We start from the raw sequence: 17,425 nt of genomic DNA, 5'->3' as shown, positions 1-17,425 counted from the left end.
TTTATTATGGTTTAGTTAGTGAATGTTTAATGCTTGCCTGCGTGATACGTAGTTCTTTATGTTCAAACAACCTACACACATACCCTAACAATTTTCTTGTTTGAGGATTTGGTGACATGTCGGCCATATTGAAACGAAAACCACGCATAACTTATGCAAGCGTATTTCAGAGGTAAAACTTTTTGAATTTCTATTCGTTAATTACGGTTTTAGATCTTTCACTTCTACTGTAAATTTATCAATACTTTTTAAACTTCATGAAAACCGTTTGGTTTGATTTTCTTAGCAGGGTACATTAGGCACATTTCAGCATTTCTTTTTAACAGGTAAAGAACAATTTTGAGTTTTTGAATGAAGTTTCATATGAGTCAAGTCTTCCCAGTTGATGTACTTTTTAGGCGCTAATTACTGATGTGCTACCTCAAACTTTATTAGGAATTTCCTGAAAACGCGCTTGCTAATACATGACCAACTTATATTTTTTGTCAAAATATGGTAATTTTGGTAATTTCACCAAGATTTTTTGTGGTACATTGAAATCCAAGGGTCTCCACTTGCCCTTATGTGCAGCGCCAATTGAGGGCTTTGTGTAAATCACAGATTTTTGATACGATAGACATTTTAGCCGAACAGGATAAGTTAGGTTTTTAAGTGGCCATTTTATGTTTCTCATTGCTGCGTGGTTCGCCCATGATCTGGTTGTAACAAATACACTTCATCCCTCTGCTGGACTGGATTTCATCTGAGGTAACTTTTGACCGCTGTTTCCTCGTTTACGCTTCGAAAACAGTTTTTTGTATGTATTTGTTGCGTTTATCGCCTGTGATTGACCTATAAACACGCAAAACAAAGTTACCACACAAATGCAGCAGTTTCTTTCAGATCTTACGGCATAAGTCCACTGAGTTCTGTTTTCTCTCTATTGTTGCATTTGCCGTGCATTGCACTAACTTAAAAAAACACGCTAAACTTTAAATTATTTGTCGGACTCGCGTTTTGTCAATCGCTTCCAGGCTATACGATGATACTAAGTAGGACTCGTTGTTGTTTGTTTACGATCACTAAAAATAAAAATAATTGAAAATAGTTTGCATGTGTACAAAATCAAAGTACACAAAGAGAGTGGCTTTGTACACATTGTGTGACTTTGTTGTCAAGCAACGTGCATTTCATTGTTTGTTTGTTACGTTACAGTAAACGTTATAATTACCCGGTTAATGTGCATCGAAGCCTGAAATGTCTTTGTGATAATTTAGGTAAGATTTTGATTTATGAAGTATTGCACCGTGCTCTAAAATTAACTTAATCGGGCACTATACTTTGCTTTTGGGTATTTTGGGTAGCATGACTTAAGGCTTGATTTTTTCGTGGTCATGCAAACATATATTTGCGGGTTGGAACGCCTGGGTTAGTAAATGGCTGGAAAGTTTGTACACAATACGGTCTGAGTCTGTTTAGCTTAGAAAAAAATGCATGCATTTTTCTTGGCAGGATAAAGAGTATCGGAGCTTTTGCGAAACAAGGCATGTTTGAATTTGAGCCTGTTGACATTTGTATCGGCAAAACACGACTTAGATTTCAAGTGGTCAGTTTATCATTCCTGTCAGGTTTGTCTGAAACTTAATGCTTCTGCTTCGGTTCATTGTCTTGTGGCATCCAGTAATGCGACTGTCTGTCTGCTCTCTGTTTTGGGCACATAGGTCAGCCCGATTTCCCCCATGGTCAAGTGGTTTGTGCTTCTCACGCAATGGGGTTTCACATCAATTTGAATATATTGCGGCGTACTATTTTAGTGTCTTTAGTAATAAAAATAACACGTTTGAGAGATTTTTTTCATAGCTCGCTGTAATATTTTTTAAAACAAACCGCATGTCTGCTATTAGTACACAGAACCAGTTTGTTTGCTTATTTTGTGCGAATTTGGTTAATTTTTAACAATTTGTACATTGTGGAATTGTTGGATGTCGATTGTTGCGTATCACCCTATATCAATTACACAACTTCTTTTACAAAGGGTGAAATTTTAGTGGTAAAAAATTTCATCAGAGTGGTAAAACCTACACTAAAGCGTGGACACATATGGGACCTATTAACATGACCCTTGGGAATGTATAGTCTTTTTTGAACTAGGCGATAGTATGTTCACTCTCAATATGTGGTACTCACCCGTCTATAGACCAGGGATCCGCAACCCCCTTTTGTACTGCGGACCGTTTTTGAAACTGCTCTCTGTACACCGTACTGTCTTGTAGCCTAACTTGCAGTAGTTCTTACGATTCTTTTTTTGCGGGACTAAAGGGTTAACTTATTAACTGTTGTGTGTGTCGGTTTTGATGCATGAGATGCTACCTACATTTATACAAAACAACTTATCATCATGAACAAAGGCCTAGTTGGTGAAATAGAGATTATTTTGCGTCTTAAAAGCTATCAATACCCTATTAAAATTACCGAATCCTGTAAAACTTTCTGTTTTGTAACTTATTAAGAAACAAAATTGCGCTTTTTGTCTCTGTGATAGTAATGTTACTTTACCAAAAGTGTAACTGTTTGGGTTGGTGACATGCAACATTATGCTATACACCGCAAGTTTGACGTCGTCTAAGATATCAGTTGAAGCCACTCGGAATTTTTCTCACGCAGATAGGGTAACCCTGTCGTAGGCCAAACTGCCTGGCAACACGCAATATAGCACAAATAAGTAAAGGTGTTTGGTGGATGGGTAACCTTTCACGTGTTTTATTTTGTTTAAAAAACTTTTGTGTGAGAAGTTGACCCCAGCTCGAAGCTTATTCGCTTCTGAAAGATGTCTTGTTTTTGTTTCCGGCGTAAGTTGATGCTTGTTATCACGTTTAAGTAATTCCCGACGAATATTTTCGCATGCAATTAGCAATTTTATTGAAACAGATTTTCGGCTACTAAAAAATGAGAGCGTTTACACTTTTCGTGCAGTATGGACCAGTTTCGCAAACATGGCAACCTGAGGTCCTTTTTCCTTTGATGTTTTTGTGCAGTACGGACGTCATTTGCACGGTTCTTTTAATTTTCTTACGGTGGCGCCTTGATAATATAGGGATTTAGTTTTCGAAAAGATAATTTTGGACCGCACTGTTCAATTAGTTTGTTTTAAATGGTCAAAAGTATTTGAGCATACTGTCCTAATTATACACAATTATACACAGCTAACACCTCGTTATTTTTTTATTTGCTAATGTAACTTTAAACTTGTTTACAAAGGCAAAATTTGTGTAAGTTTAATTATTGTGGTTCTAAGAAAGTCAGAAAATATGAAAAACCAACTTCGAAATGAAAATTTCAATCGTACTATTGCCCAAAACTCACGTGACCGACCAAACTTGACGCAAGAATCGGGTGACCGTGAACTCCACACAAGACTGCCTCAAGGTTCCCAACGATCTGGTGAAGTTGTACCCCATACACATCCAGCTCAACTGTGTCCAGTCGATCAAGAGAGCAAAGTTATAAATATTGTACGAAATAAGAGCGACAGAGTTTGTGTATGGTAGATGTTAATCATTGTGTGTTTTGCAGGATAAAGCAGATGCTCCACGGTTTGGTGACACAATCACCCACATAACTGGACCAGTGTTCAACGCATCAGTAGAATTTCATCAACATTTATACTCTATACGGCAACAACAAACGGTTCAGCATATACACGATCAACCTCACACTTCAACACAACCACCTGCCTCAGTTGCTTTGGAGAAAGAAACCTCGCCAAAATCATTTAATGAAACCCCGTCCGCATCACATCAACCACATACAAGCCGGAACCAGTCGACTTCATCTCTGGATGCAGAACCAAAAACACTAGGTCCTACAGCAAGACAATTTCGGACAGCAAAAAGACAATCTACAGCAGTCCATGCTTTGCCTAATGAAAATCAGCAAACAACACAAGCTACAACAAATGAAAAATGTGAGAACAGGCTTTGTTTGGTATCAGTTAAAAAACAAGTTAGTAAATCTACCACTGAATAAGATGCCACAATTTAAACTGGCGCGATGCTAAAAGTATTTCACAGAATGTATCTTGTTTAGGTGAACAACTAAAATCTCTACTAAAGAGAGAAGTCAAAGCCACCGCCAGTGAAGAATCATCACTAGCTGAGTTTATGGACCGAGCCATAGAACCCGTCCCCGTTGCCATGGTCAACAAACCACAACAAATTAGCGACGAGTTTCTAGCAGAAGGACATTATCACCGCAGAGAGAAACTTTACAAAACACCAAAAAATTACATTACCGGCGAAGAAATGTTCCCTCGTGCAAAACAAATTGCACAACAAGAAGCTGAGAAGAAGTTCAAAGCAAATGACATAGAAGCAAAACAAAACTACATCGAAAAACATGGAAATGTAGTTGGTGTGGTTGGGCAAGCTGGAATAGGAAAAACCACATCAGCAAAAAAATGGGCTCTTCAAGCGTTAGATGGACAATTGTGTGGAAGAGTATCGTTTATCTTTTACATTGCAATCAGGTTTCTTAAATTCAAGGGTGAAATGACTCTACTTCAGTTTCTCATTTCCACCATGTTATCGGATTGGAACTGCACACCTGACGAAGCAACCATTATACTCCCTGCCATTTGCAATGACCCTCATGTTTTGATCATTTTCGATGGTTTAGATCAGGGGTCACCAAACTTTTTACACTGCGGGCCAGATAAGTTTAAAATTGATTCGCGCGGGCCGCATAGTTTACATGCCCCAGCGATTTTTATAGGGGCGCCAAGAGATGGTCTTTCCACAATCTAATTCAAAATCTGGTAATGCGACTGTTAAACTGTACAGCTGGTCTCATCATACGAGCAATGCTTGTATATTACGTCACAACTAACAAAATAAGGCAATTGTTTGCACACAGTTAACACTTGTAGTCCAATTGGTGACGTAACAAACCGGCTTTGGATCAATCTTGAGCGTTGTAATCCTATGAAACTAGGAGTAGATTAATTTTTGAATGTTACAAAGTTTCAACACGATTTGGCAAACCAAAAAATGTGGTCGCGGGCCGGATGAAATGACCTCGAGGGCCGGATCCGGCCCGCGGGCCGTAGTTTGGTGACCCCTGGTTTAGATGAAGCAGCGTTCAAATCATTTTCCAATTCGATTTCAAAACCTCTGATACACGGAAAAAATTCTGCAGAAAGCTACTTGAAGCATTTAGCTGGAGGAAACTTGCTTCCACGTGCTCGAAAGATTTTTACATCACGACCATCTCAACTGTACAAGTTCCATGCGTCATACCGACCTAAGTTTATAGTCCAGATACTTGGTTTAACTCCAACATCACACAGAATGAACTCGGACGTCAGCTATGTGGCGAAAAATATAGTGAGATACATCAAAAACTGACCCAAAATCCTAATGTATTTGCATACTTTTATGTTCCTGTCAATTTTATATTAACAATCAATTACCTGGTGAATTACGATGGAGATATTCAGTTTGTTTCACTCACCAGAGTTCTTGCTTTCACTTGTAGCCAATACGTAATAACACCACATCTGCAGGGCCAGGAATGCGAATTGGATAAACTGTCCAAAATGGCTTGGGATGCATTTCTTGTGGGCAAGTTGGTATTTAAAGACAAGAACTTTACGAAAGCTGAAATCAAACCTTCCACAGCCGAAGCATTCCTTACCACATCAGTAACGAAGCAAGTAAGTCTCAAGCTGACGATATTAGACGGACACAACCTAAGATACTTTTCTCACCTCACCTGGCAGGAGTTTTTTGCCGCCTTCTACCTGATGATGATCATGCCTTTAAAGGAATTTAAAAAGCAGTTTAAACAACTTAGCAAAGACAGATGGGAAGTTGTTTCCAAATTTGTTTTCGGAATTTGCGATTCTTGGGTTTTCCATAGGCTTGAAAACCTTGTCTCTTCACATTCCAGTAAAGATTGGTCACTCAAGAAGTTCTGGCTGACCATATTCTTGACTGAAATGAACACAACAGACATAAAGCGAGTGTGTAGCTGGGCTCATGAGATGCAGGATGCAGATATTACTTCGTCTGTTGCTTCCCTACTTCCTGATGAGCTCGCTTTTGATAATTCATCTCTTTTTCCTGATGATGTCCAAAACCTTTCCATCGTGCTTTAACACAAAGCTAACCCGGTATTACTGTGTTTAGGATTGCGTTGTGCTTCCAAAACCATTGTCTAAAGAAGGGAAAGAATTTAATAAAAATGAAAAAAACTAAATTTAATTAAAAATGTATGACAACCTAGTTGATTCAAAAAGCAAAACTAGTTTAATAACTTTTCCTTCGTGCTTTAACAAAGAGCTAAACCGATATTGATGTGGTTTTAATTTTTATGCAAATATTGGGCACGCAACGCAAAAGTAGGTAAAGTGGCTTGTTAACCATGTTACAATAATTTAAAAGTTAATGATAGTACCTGTTGTTTGAAGGTCAGAATTGGTAAATGTAATATTTATGAAGTTTTTTATTCCTGCTTTGTCATGTGTTAACATGTGTTTGTTGTTCATTCAACATCAGATGAAGAGACTCGTCCTCTCCAACAACAAGATCGGTGATGTGGGTGCATCTTCGTTGGCTCGTTGTCTCCACAAAATCGAGTATCTGGTGCTTTGGAAATGCGACATCGGAAGTGAAGGTGTCAGTCAACTCTGCGATTCCGTACTGCAATTGACAACGCATGTAAGTAACTCATCCTATCTGTGGGAAAAATTACAAGAATAGTTTAGTTACAATTTGGAGTTATTGTGTGGGACATAATACTTGTAAATATTATTACATACAGGATACGCATTTAGTGTTTCAGTTTTAATTTTTTTCTCCCTGGGTGCAATTTGTATGTTTAGGAGCGCTGCCATCATTTATAGTGTTTTATTACTTCGGTATTCTTCGTTAGGACGATGTTCAGCGATATTTTATTTCGATTTATTGAATGAAATAACATGTATTAATTATTTATTCTATGTCTGGGTACAACGATTGTTGGGATCAGTTGCGAATTAGCCATTTGGGTGCCACATAATTTTTGTTCTTGTTCAGATATCCATAAGCCAAGAAAGGTTGGGTAACACTGTTGTGACGCAGCTATCTGATTATTCAAAACCTTTGCCTTTTGTGTTATACGCGACACAAAGCTTATTGCTGTGAAACTAACAGATTATGTTACAGTAAAAAGTCACTAATTATGCCAACATTTCGACCGTAGTCAACAGATGAACACTGCTGTGTCAGATACTTGCTACATTTACATTTTCTGTTTGATACACATAAAACATTCATATTTCCCATACTTAACCATTTTTGTGTACAATGGTCGGACCAATCTGCAATTCTGTACTGCAACGCAAATAAACGTTACAAAAGTTTGGGTGTTGTTTGTAAACCAAGGCGATTAATATTCTGTCAACAGTTTGGGTTTTCGTGTGGTTCAATATTTTTTATTCTAATCGCGTAATTTTATAACTTTTTCACATAGTAATATACAAACGCTGTTTTTCGCAATTCATAGCAGAATAAAACTGGTGCAATTTAATTCTTTTAATGTTGAAATTAGTTTGCAAATTTATGTCATCATAATTTATTTTGATTTGCATATTTCCATTACAATGATGGAGAAGAAACTATGTATAACGTAATAAACCGTGTGTTGACACAATTTTTTTTATTTCAATTTAATCTACCCACTTAATTTCTTTCAAAATTTCGTCTGAGCTTAACTCCTATAACTAGAAAGTTAGTTTATTTACATTGTCCGATAGCATTAACTTAAATTTAACAAGCAATCAACTCACAAATAACCACAACAAAGGCATTTCGTGCAAAACTGGGGCGGCTTTCTTGGTCCAATACTTACTTCATTTAAAGTCAGACTCAGCATGCAGTGCCTGTTCAAATCCCAGATGTAATAGGAGTGTAATATTCCAAAAATCTTTACCGGAGTTGTGTTTTGTGTACCAACTTTGTGTTTAGTGATAAACATATTAAGTCGGAGTTTTTTCAACATAACTCACTACCTCAAACGAATTTAACACCAATAATAGAGAGGGTGGTTTTATATTTGCTGACAGGCGGTTGGGAAATAAAAACTATTGCAGAAAAATACCCAAAATAGCATTAAATAAAAGAACAATTTAACTTTTAGTTTTTGTTGCTTTGTTAAACCGGGTCACGACTAAAAGTAAAAATGTAAACAATCGACGCGGGTTGCATTTGTTATGCTTGAAGGTACGGTCCTTTTCTTAATGGCGTATTTATGATGTGCATAAAAAACGGTAGTGTTGCTTTTATTTAAAAAAAAAATCAAAAAGTATTTTTTTGGGGGGTGGCCCCTTTTCAAAAACTAATAACCCACCCCTGGTTTACAAAAATAATTGGTAAATTAACCTGTATTAACCTAACAAACGTCACATTGTTAAATTCTCAAGTTTGCTTTGTTACGAATGTTCATGTGTCTTGCTTTAACATCAGCTGAAGAAGTTCAATCTCTCCTTCAACGATATCGGTGATCTGGGTGCAACTTTATTGGCTCGCTGTCTTCACAATATCGACGAGCTTGTGCTTTGGAGTTGTAACATAGGAAGCGAAGGAGTCAGACAACTCTGCGATTCTGTACTGCAACTGGAAAAACCTGTAAGAAATTTCGATTCATTTTATGAACAATTATAAGGAACATTTAGATAGCCATTTTTAGTAATTACGTGGGTCTCAATGGATTGATTCATAAAGCATACGCACTAAACATTAAATTTGAAATATGTCATAATTCTGTTCGCTGATAACGACATCAAAAAACTCTTCTGCAATTTCCCAACTTCTGATACACGGAAAAAATTCTGCAGAAAGTTACTTGAAGCATTTAGCTGGAGGAAACTTGCTTCCACGTGTTAGAAAGATTTTTACATCACGACCATCTCAACTGTACAAGTTCCATGCGTCATACCGACCCAAGTTTATAGTCCAGATACTTGGTTTAACTCCAACATCACAGAATGAACTTGGACGTCAGCTTTGTGGCAAAAAATATAGTGAGATACTTAAAAAACTGACTCAAAATCCTAATGTATTTGCATACTGTTACGTTCCTGTCAATTTTATATTAACAATCAATTACCTGGTGAATTACGATGGAGATATTCATTTTTAAATGAATATTGTTGTTAGGAAGTGAATGCCAAACGAAGTTGAATCAGTAGTTGGCAATTCAATTGGTTCCGGTATCACAGTGAGACTAAAAATGGTTCTGCCCTGCGTGATTTGTGCCTTTCACTGAGTTTTCAGCGGACCGGAAATTTGAGCCCGAACCCAGCCCGAACCCGAATCGTTTTGGAGAAGCCCGTTTAGGTCCGAAAGATTGATTAACAAGCCTATAATAAAGATGACATACACAATGAGCAACATAAAAATGGCTTAAACAAGACGTTTTAAGGCTGTAGGGCAAGTTAAGTCCAGCAACTAGCTACTTAGATTGAGCTCGGCCTCCTAAAGTCGAGCAATGCTAAGTAACAAAAGAAAAGAGGTTGTTCGCGCACAATCTAACTATGCTTTAATCTTGTCTCTGTTGTAGCACACTGCCCTAGGATAACGGTGCGTGGGGGCAATCCAGCAATAGTTTTATATTCCAAATGTTTATTAGAGGATCATCATGTTTTGATGCATCTATATCTATTCTAAACAAAGTACTGGTGTGCTTAGAATTAGACAAAATGGTTTGAAACGGTAAGGCGATTTTTGTTTCAACGGGCATATAAACCAAACGCAACATCTCAAATCAAGTACCTACCCACTAGTGTTTTATTATGGGTCCGCATCTTGATTTCACATTTTTTCACCAAATTTAGTGATCTCTTGAAATGTATTGGTTTTAACTTTGCATGTGTGGGGACATATGAGTTTCTGCCTGCAGAAACAACTAAGGTTGTAAAAGACGGTGGGTAATATGTGGTCCGTACAAAATAAGTGTAGGAAATATATAATTGTTTCAAAATTGGTAATAGTGTATATGCAAGGGTAATATGTGCTACGTCATCGTATTAGTTGTTTCTGACATTCATGGGATGCTAGTCTTTACATAAAAAACGCTTAAAACTTTCTGACATAGCTCAGAATCTAATAACTGTTTTGCAAAGTTTGAATTGTGAGCTGGCTTTGTGTGTTTGTATTTGGACTTATTTAGCCCACATCGTCACAATGCATCAACACGAAATGCGTCAAGGGAACAACTAATACATGACTTTAAAGCTGCAAATTCATTTCGAACAATAACGTGCCGTTCGTTACTTTTCAATTTTAAACTAGGTGTAAAACGGTGGTAATTCTCAGGCGTAATAAGATGGTCGTTTTTGATAAACTCAAAACTCAAACCGTCTTCCTTCATCGTGTTTGAAAGACCTAACTATTTCTTTCTAAAAAATTTGTGTACTACACACTGCACAAAAACGATTCTTTCACCAGCAGTATATTGGACAAAGTAGAAGCTATAAATATTTTGCACTTCCAAAAATAACATTTAACTCAGGCTCAATTACACTTTGAACTTTGATGCAATGCTTTTAGGCCCCCGGGATTTTTATTTGGAGTACATTTTACAAAGAGATATTGTGTCTACTTGTGTGTAGTTAATCGAATTTATTAAATCATTTAACACTGCTCATTACGATACACCATGACAAAATTAAAATGTTTAACACTCGCAGCGAAATAAATAACCGTACATATCCCTTAAAAGTGGATTTGTGTTAAAGATTTTTGGAAGATTCCAGGAACCTGTGACGCAGGGCAAAACTTGTCAAGTGAACAGTGAGACAGTGAAATGAAACACTTTAGTGAGAAAATCGAATTAAGCTAAAAATGTTTTCAATTTCCAGGCAATTATTTTCCGACTTGTTTAACACATTGTGTTAGAACAAAACGATTCCAGTTCAATGTGGTCAATGTAAAACCAGCAGCTTAAATATGACTTACGTGATAAACTCAATTCTCAAACGTTTGGACGGTGTCCCCAAATGTTCGTCACGATAAAACTTAAGTAAGAAAAACAGGAACGAAATTAAAAATGATTAAAGGTAAAACACTACATGTAAAGAATAATGCGCAGGTGAATTTGTTTTTTTTTTTTTTAATAAACAACTGGAAAATATGATGTTGGTTGCAACGACGTACCAATGTGCATTCTGCTGAATATTACCTAACTTATTTTAAATGACAAATAGAATACATGCTTTTCTAATTTTTTTAATGTCCTGTCATCATGCTGTTTTACGTGATAAAATGACATCATAAATTTTTAATTGGTTCCGTAAAAATACGTCAGTGATGCTGATAGAATTCACTTAGCAGTTGTTTTATTTAGATGGAATATCTTGATCTGACTTTCAACGACCTGACAGATGAAAGTGCTGAGTCATTGTCTCGATGTGTTCACAACATCAGCGATTTGTATGTTTGGGGAAACGACTTTACAATAGCAGGGAAGTATCTCATCAGATCAAAGTCGCGAGGGAGTGTTAAGTGCTAAACATGAAATGAAAACTTACCACTTAAAAACAAATTCAAACATCAACAACTAAAACATTGCGCTTAATACCAACTCTGATTATTGTGCGCAACAGATATGGGCGCCACACATTGCTGTGCAGGACACGACGCTTAAACAAAAAAACATTACCTTTGGTCAATATGTCGCACTTGTGATGCAGATAATGCTGTGTTAAGCTTTTTTTGTTGACGTAAAAGTTCTTATAAAAGCATTAAATCATATTTGTTACAAAACAGTTCTTACTTTAGTGTGTCTGTATATCCGTCCATATTGTATCATTTTAACACGCACGGTCTTGTAGACCTTGCACAATACAAGAAACTTTCTCAGCACCACAACCCTGTTTATCTATCGCCACCACTGATGACATTATTGGTCAATATGTTGACTTTGACGTCATGCCATTTTCCGATTAATATTTGATATATTCGTTATAATGCCTATTATTATTAGAGTTCTTTCTTCGTCCAACCAATTTCAGATTTAATTTTAGATTTTCCGCACATTCTGACTTTGCAGCGTTTTAAAAACGTAACGTTGTTATTATTCTGATAATTCATTTTGTTGCAATTTATTATGAATGAACCTTGGGTCGAATATTTTCCTTTGTTGATTTATTATTTGGTTTTTGAGCTTGTGTGCATTTCATATTTTCACCTGTTAAAACTTTCAGTGCTGTAAAAATATCATAGTTCTGCTAAATTCGTTGCTGTGTATTTAATTGCTGTCATATGGTTCCAAACTTGAACTTCGTGATAAATGGTTTCCGTAACTGTAACTGTTAAAACTGTGATTTTTTTCTGTTTGACATTTCGTTGCAATGTTAGACTTTTCATTATTACAGAGTCAAACTCTTCTTAGAACTCTTCTCTTCTTACGTCTTTACCTCCAATATACTGAATTGTTATGTTACGCATATTTACCCGTTTTCTATGCATTTGTTCTTTTATATTGTCAGCGCTTAGTATCGTGAACATTAGATCAGATGGAACGCTAACATTTAGTTTGTGGGTTCAGATTTATGTTCGGTTTTCCTGTTTTTTGCTTTTATTTGTTTAGTTTAACCGAAAAACATCAAATCTTGGATTTTTTCGTGAGGTCTTGCTTTTGCCCAAACGTAACCGTTTTTAACACTGTATGTGCTTTCCAAATCCATGTTTGTTTTGAACACAAACCTCTGTGTGTATTTGTGCTGCATTTATGGTAATCTACTCTCGATCGCTACCACCCGATCTTATCTTTTCTGAATTTGCCAACGTGTGCAGACCGCATTATTGCAACATTTAATGGACTTTTCAGTAAGTCCTTTGAATGAAAATCTTTGTCCTATTTGACCTAATACAAACGCAAACTTGTTAGATGATCTCAACCTTAAGTAGAAGCGGTTTTAAGCAGTATTTTTATCCACAGTCGCAGTGGCGGCTCGTGCCTAAAATTTCTAGGGGTGCTGCTCCAATTTTTAGCCTTTATTTGACAAATATAAGTTGGCAATATATAGAAAAGCCACATTTCTAGTCATTGTTTTGTGTAGAAAAACAAGTAACACAAACTTAATTAGCAACTCCATTGTGACGTAATGGTTGTTACGCAATAATGTACACGGGTGTAAACAGCAGACGGTATCATTGGGGAATTTTGTTTACTTGCACTGCGACGGGCCAAATTCAATAACATGCAGTAATAATGTGGCACAAAAACACACGTGACACAGACTCGAAACAAAGCGGTTGTAAATACGGTAAGACACAATAACAGTATATAGAAAAAATTTATTAATAAATGAGTCTAAAAAGGTCGAAGTATTTGAATTGGACAACATTTAAGTAAAACTGGTTATAACAATGACTACTAACTAACACACTTGCTATTCAGTCATTAATATGGTCATGTATCATTTAAGAACCTTATAGCCACAGTCAGCAGTTTCAACATATTCCATTACACGTCACAGATTATAATTGCCACACAAAAAAATAGCCATAAAGCTTTTTATTTGTATCATAATTGACAAATTCAACAACCACATTACATTTGTGTCAGAACTTGTTTATTCAACATCTTTTCTTAATTTTTGTGTACAACTATTAATTGTTTGTAAGTTTCTTAACTGCTAAACTTGCTGCTTTATTTGGTGGCAAATATATAATTCCTTTTTTGAAGTACAAAACTCTGCAAGCTTTGAAAGTTACACTCTCACTTAAACTTAAAACATATTATTAAACCTTGTGCTTCTATTTTACAACTAAAATGAATCATAAAGCTATAGTTTAAGCAAAATAATTGATAGCTTCTTCCTTGATTTCCAAATGACAACCAAGAAACTGTTTTTTTTCTATTTGGTGCTATCACTGCAAGTGCAAGTCTTTTTGGAAATAATGATGTTCCTTAGAAAAGTTTGCATCCTTTTCAGTGTTGACATCCTTTTCAAGAACCGTTTTGCCTTTGAGAGACACATGGAAATTGCTGGCTAACTGGCTTTTCCTTTAAAAGTTTCAGTAACTTTTCTAACAACAGGATATGTTTGGTGGTCACTACTATCTCCCCTGTAGAATGTTCATTCTTAAGAAACATTTCCTGTGAAGCAATTTAGCAGCTACTGTTTAAAGAAAAATAACATGTCCATTATATCAATACACAAGATTGCACTTGGTTGCAAATACTGTCCACATGGTGTGTTAAGAAACCAAAACTTGAAATTGTCATCACTAAGGTATCTCAAAATTCCTGTTGCTTGTGCAATTGTTTGTTCTGCATTTAATGTTGCCTGATATTCAGTGAGGCATTTAATTTTACAGTGTGAGTAGTTCTTGTCAGTGGCGTAGCCAGGGAGGGGCCAAAGGGGCCATGGCCCCTCCCAAATTTTCAAAGTTGTAGTTTGAGAAACTTTAATTTAGTGTAGTTTTGCCTCTCATCATTGTGGTTTAGTCTTTCAACTATCAAAAAAATTAATAAATTAACAAAAATGACTGTTGTCACCAAGTTGTGAGGTGAAATCCATGCTTTTTATATTTAAGTAGACATCGAATAAATTAATAAAGCGTTTGGCTGTCCCGTCGAACCAAGCTTTGGCAAGTCACGTGTTTGGTAAAAGCATGCCCTACGCCAAACATTAGCAAAAAGTTATTAGACAGCAAACTATTTGGCCCCTCCCAAAATGTTCGTCTGCCTACGCCACTGGTTCTTGTGGTTGCTTATTCCTGCATGACATATTTGGAATAGAAGATGTTTTATCCCAGTTTTCTTAACGTTTTATTCAGGTTTTTATTATAAAGGTTAATCGTGACTTTTAAAGCGTTAAATGACCTTTTTCAAGGTGGTAGATACACTTTCTAATTCAATGATAACTGCAAAAACTGAAGCCCAGTTACAGTCATCTTAAAAATTGACGACTAACCTTCAAACAAATAAATTAAAACAGGGCAAAATATTTTTTTATCTGTACTCAATGTCGAACTTAGAATATATCAAACGGATTTGGTTTTGGAGCACAACATAGACCCGGAACAGACAACACAACTACAGCGGCCGATTCACACGCTGCGTGATTGGTGGAGCTGCGCGAGCCGCAGCACCCAGTCGCCTATTTCGTCTGGCATGTAGCTTTTCCAAGTGCGCATGCGCACAAGTGCAAAACGCCATGAAACGTCACGATTCGTCATGAAAATGGAGCTGCAGTTCCACTATAGATAACATATTAATGCCATAATTTTTTTTAAATGAAAAAATGCCGATCAAGGCGGAAATTATACTTATAAAAATTATACTTGGGAATAAAAAATTGAGTATCATGAAAGTTATCTATATTGTTGTGGTAGGAATATTAGTTGAAAATATCTAGGGGGTGCTGCAGCTCCGCAGCACCCTAGCACGAACCGCCCCTGATGCAAAGGTTTTGAAAATTATGCACTTTGCTATATCATCACAACATCCACAAAACAGTCGTTGCAGAGAAGGTTTTAATAACAGGTGTTAGAGTACATCTTTTCAGATAAAAAAAATAGAGAAGGTGAAATAGCAACATGGCTTCAATTGCTAAATCATGTCCGATTGCTGTTTTGTTCATTTGTCACGTCGTAATTCGTCGTAAGCTGAATCCGGTTTAGGCTCGTTTCTGTTATCATAGATATTAGTTGAATTGGTGTCGCTTGACAATTGATAGTGGACTTCCACATGTTGAGATAGTTGCAAATTGTCGTAACTGGCTTCATCCAATTGATTGTGATCGTATTTTCGATCATGTGATTGTTGTTCATTGTCGTGAACCTTTGTTGATTGTTTCGACTTTCTGATCTGAGCATAGACATCGCTGCTTCCCACTGCTGGTTGTGCAACTTCGTCAGCGCCGATGTTTTTGTGACTTGACTCCTGGATTGCGTCATATGGGTAGGCGTCATCGTTTTGTTGATATGATGGCTGATCTTCAGTTTGAGGAATGTTGTACGTTTCTTCGTGTTCAAATTTGTCGGCTGTTAAATACAATAAACAATTAAATTTTTCATTGAAGGTTTTTACGTATGTATACTAAACAACTGCTTTCAAAAAGTAGGGATAAAACGTGTTAAAGGAAAAAGAAATTTATAGGAGTATACACATAGAAACATACATCGTAATTAGATTTAAATGATTTCCACAACAAGCATATTACAAAGTATCAGTAACTCTGATAGTCCTACCTCCCGCGTTGTATTCAGTCACTATTGCTTCGTTTACCGGTTTGTTTCTCCTGTGAAAGTTAAAGTAAATTACTTCCTGGATAATGGAAAAACTCAAAGATGCAACAGCACAAGTGGTTAGGTCTGTGTCGAAAAGTCTTACTCACCAAGTTGAAAAAAACAACAGGTTAATATTCTTGTCTCTTAAAAAGGTTCAACTTTATTTTCTGCTGTAAATAAACGTTTCGTAGTTACCTCCTTTTCAAGTATGTCGCAACAACAATGGCGATGCAGATTATGACTAATATAACGCTTCCGCCTATTGCTGAAGCGATGGTTGCTGTGTTGCTTTTGACTGAAGCTGCAAATTCAAAACAAAAGTTTTAGAAATGGTTGAGATTGTGTCATATGACTTATGATATTTTTCTTCTGTCATGCGTTTTGAACAAGTAATTAGTATCAGCAAAACTTGCTTTCATTAAACTTGTAATTATGGTTACCTGAAACAAATTTTTCACAAATGTATCTTGACATGTGTCTTGCACATGGTACGTCATACCATCGATATGTTTGATAGTTCGTATATCCTACGGTGACGCAATTATCACCAAATAAGTGATTTGGTTGCCGAGTTTGCCACATAGTTGTTGGAACAGATAAGTTGCTTCCATCGTTCCACTGAAAGTTGTTGGTGTTCTCGATTCTTTTTGCACCAATGTAGAATGAGTAAGGGGGATCTAAGACAAGTAGACATGCAATCAATTTTTACTTTAAAACTACACAAAAACCATGTGATCCAATGTGTTAGTTGTTGTTATATCACCTGTCAGGTTTAAATATGATTTTAGAAACTCAAAGATTGCCGTAGTTTTGACGTTAGCTACATTAGCTTGCAACACAGAACAATTCCCCTCTGCCTCAGCATTTGAATTGACTGTCGTCATTTCTATGGAATATTGAAATCCATTGAAATTGTGCCACGTTCGTCCTTTAGCAGAAACAGATAAACACAACATAAACAATAAAACTAAACACACCATGTTTGTTCTGCAAGAAAATATAAATTTGGTAGTTTCATATTTCAATTTGGTAGTATAGTAGTAGTAAACAAATGTTTTTTTTAAAAAAACGCAAACGAATAACAACAAATAAACAAAAACAAGCAATTGCACAATTAAGTAGCCTACTTCGGTTTGCTTGCTTGTAGAGGACGAGCATTGGCTCCC

The 17,425-nt window shown here is 36.4% G+C and overlaps 2 protein-coding genes across 2 annotated transcripts; one reads left to right on the top strand and one right to left on the bottom strand.

The window, feature by feature from the left end:
• Positions 1-6,506: 6,506 nt before the first annotated feature.
• On the top strand, positions 6,507-11,526 carry LOC145223711 (ribonuclease inhibitor-like). Its single transcript, XM_080090104.1, has 3 exons — positions 6,507-6,695; positions 8,481-8,642; positions 11,362-11,526. The coding sequence occupies exons 1-3, from the start codon at positions 6,507-6,509 to the stop codon at positions 11,524-11,526; spliced, it is 516 nt and encodes a 171-aa protein (XP_079946230.1).
• Positions 11,527-15,486: 3,960 nt separating this feature from the next.
• On the bottom strand, positions 15,487-17,239 carry LOC145225412 (uncharacterized). The gene is made up of 5 exons (XM_080092099.1): positions 17,023-17,239; positions 16,700-16,936; positions 16,455-16,560; positions 16,221-16,270; positions 15,487-16,013 (listed from the first exon to the last, which is right to left on the bottom strand). Exons 1-5 carry the CDS (start codon positions 17,237-17,239, stop codon positions 15,607-15,609), a joined length of 1,017 nt encoding a protein of 338 aa, XP_079948225.1. The 3' UTR covers positions 15,487-15,606.
• Between the last annotated feature and the right edge of the window lie 186 nt (positions 17,240-17,425).

Source organism: Phallusia mammillata, chromosome 4, assembly GCF_965637545.1.
Source record: "Phallusia mammillata chromosome 4, kaPhaMamm4.hap1.1, whole genome shotgun sequence".
NCBI lineage: Eukaryota > Metazoa > Chordata > Ascidiacea > Phlebobranchia > Ascidiidae > Phallusia > Phallusia mammillata.
Note: the sequence above shows the minus strand (reverse complement) of the source record. Positions and strands in the feature narration are given on the sequence as shown.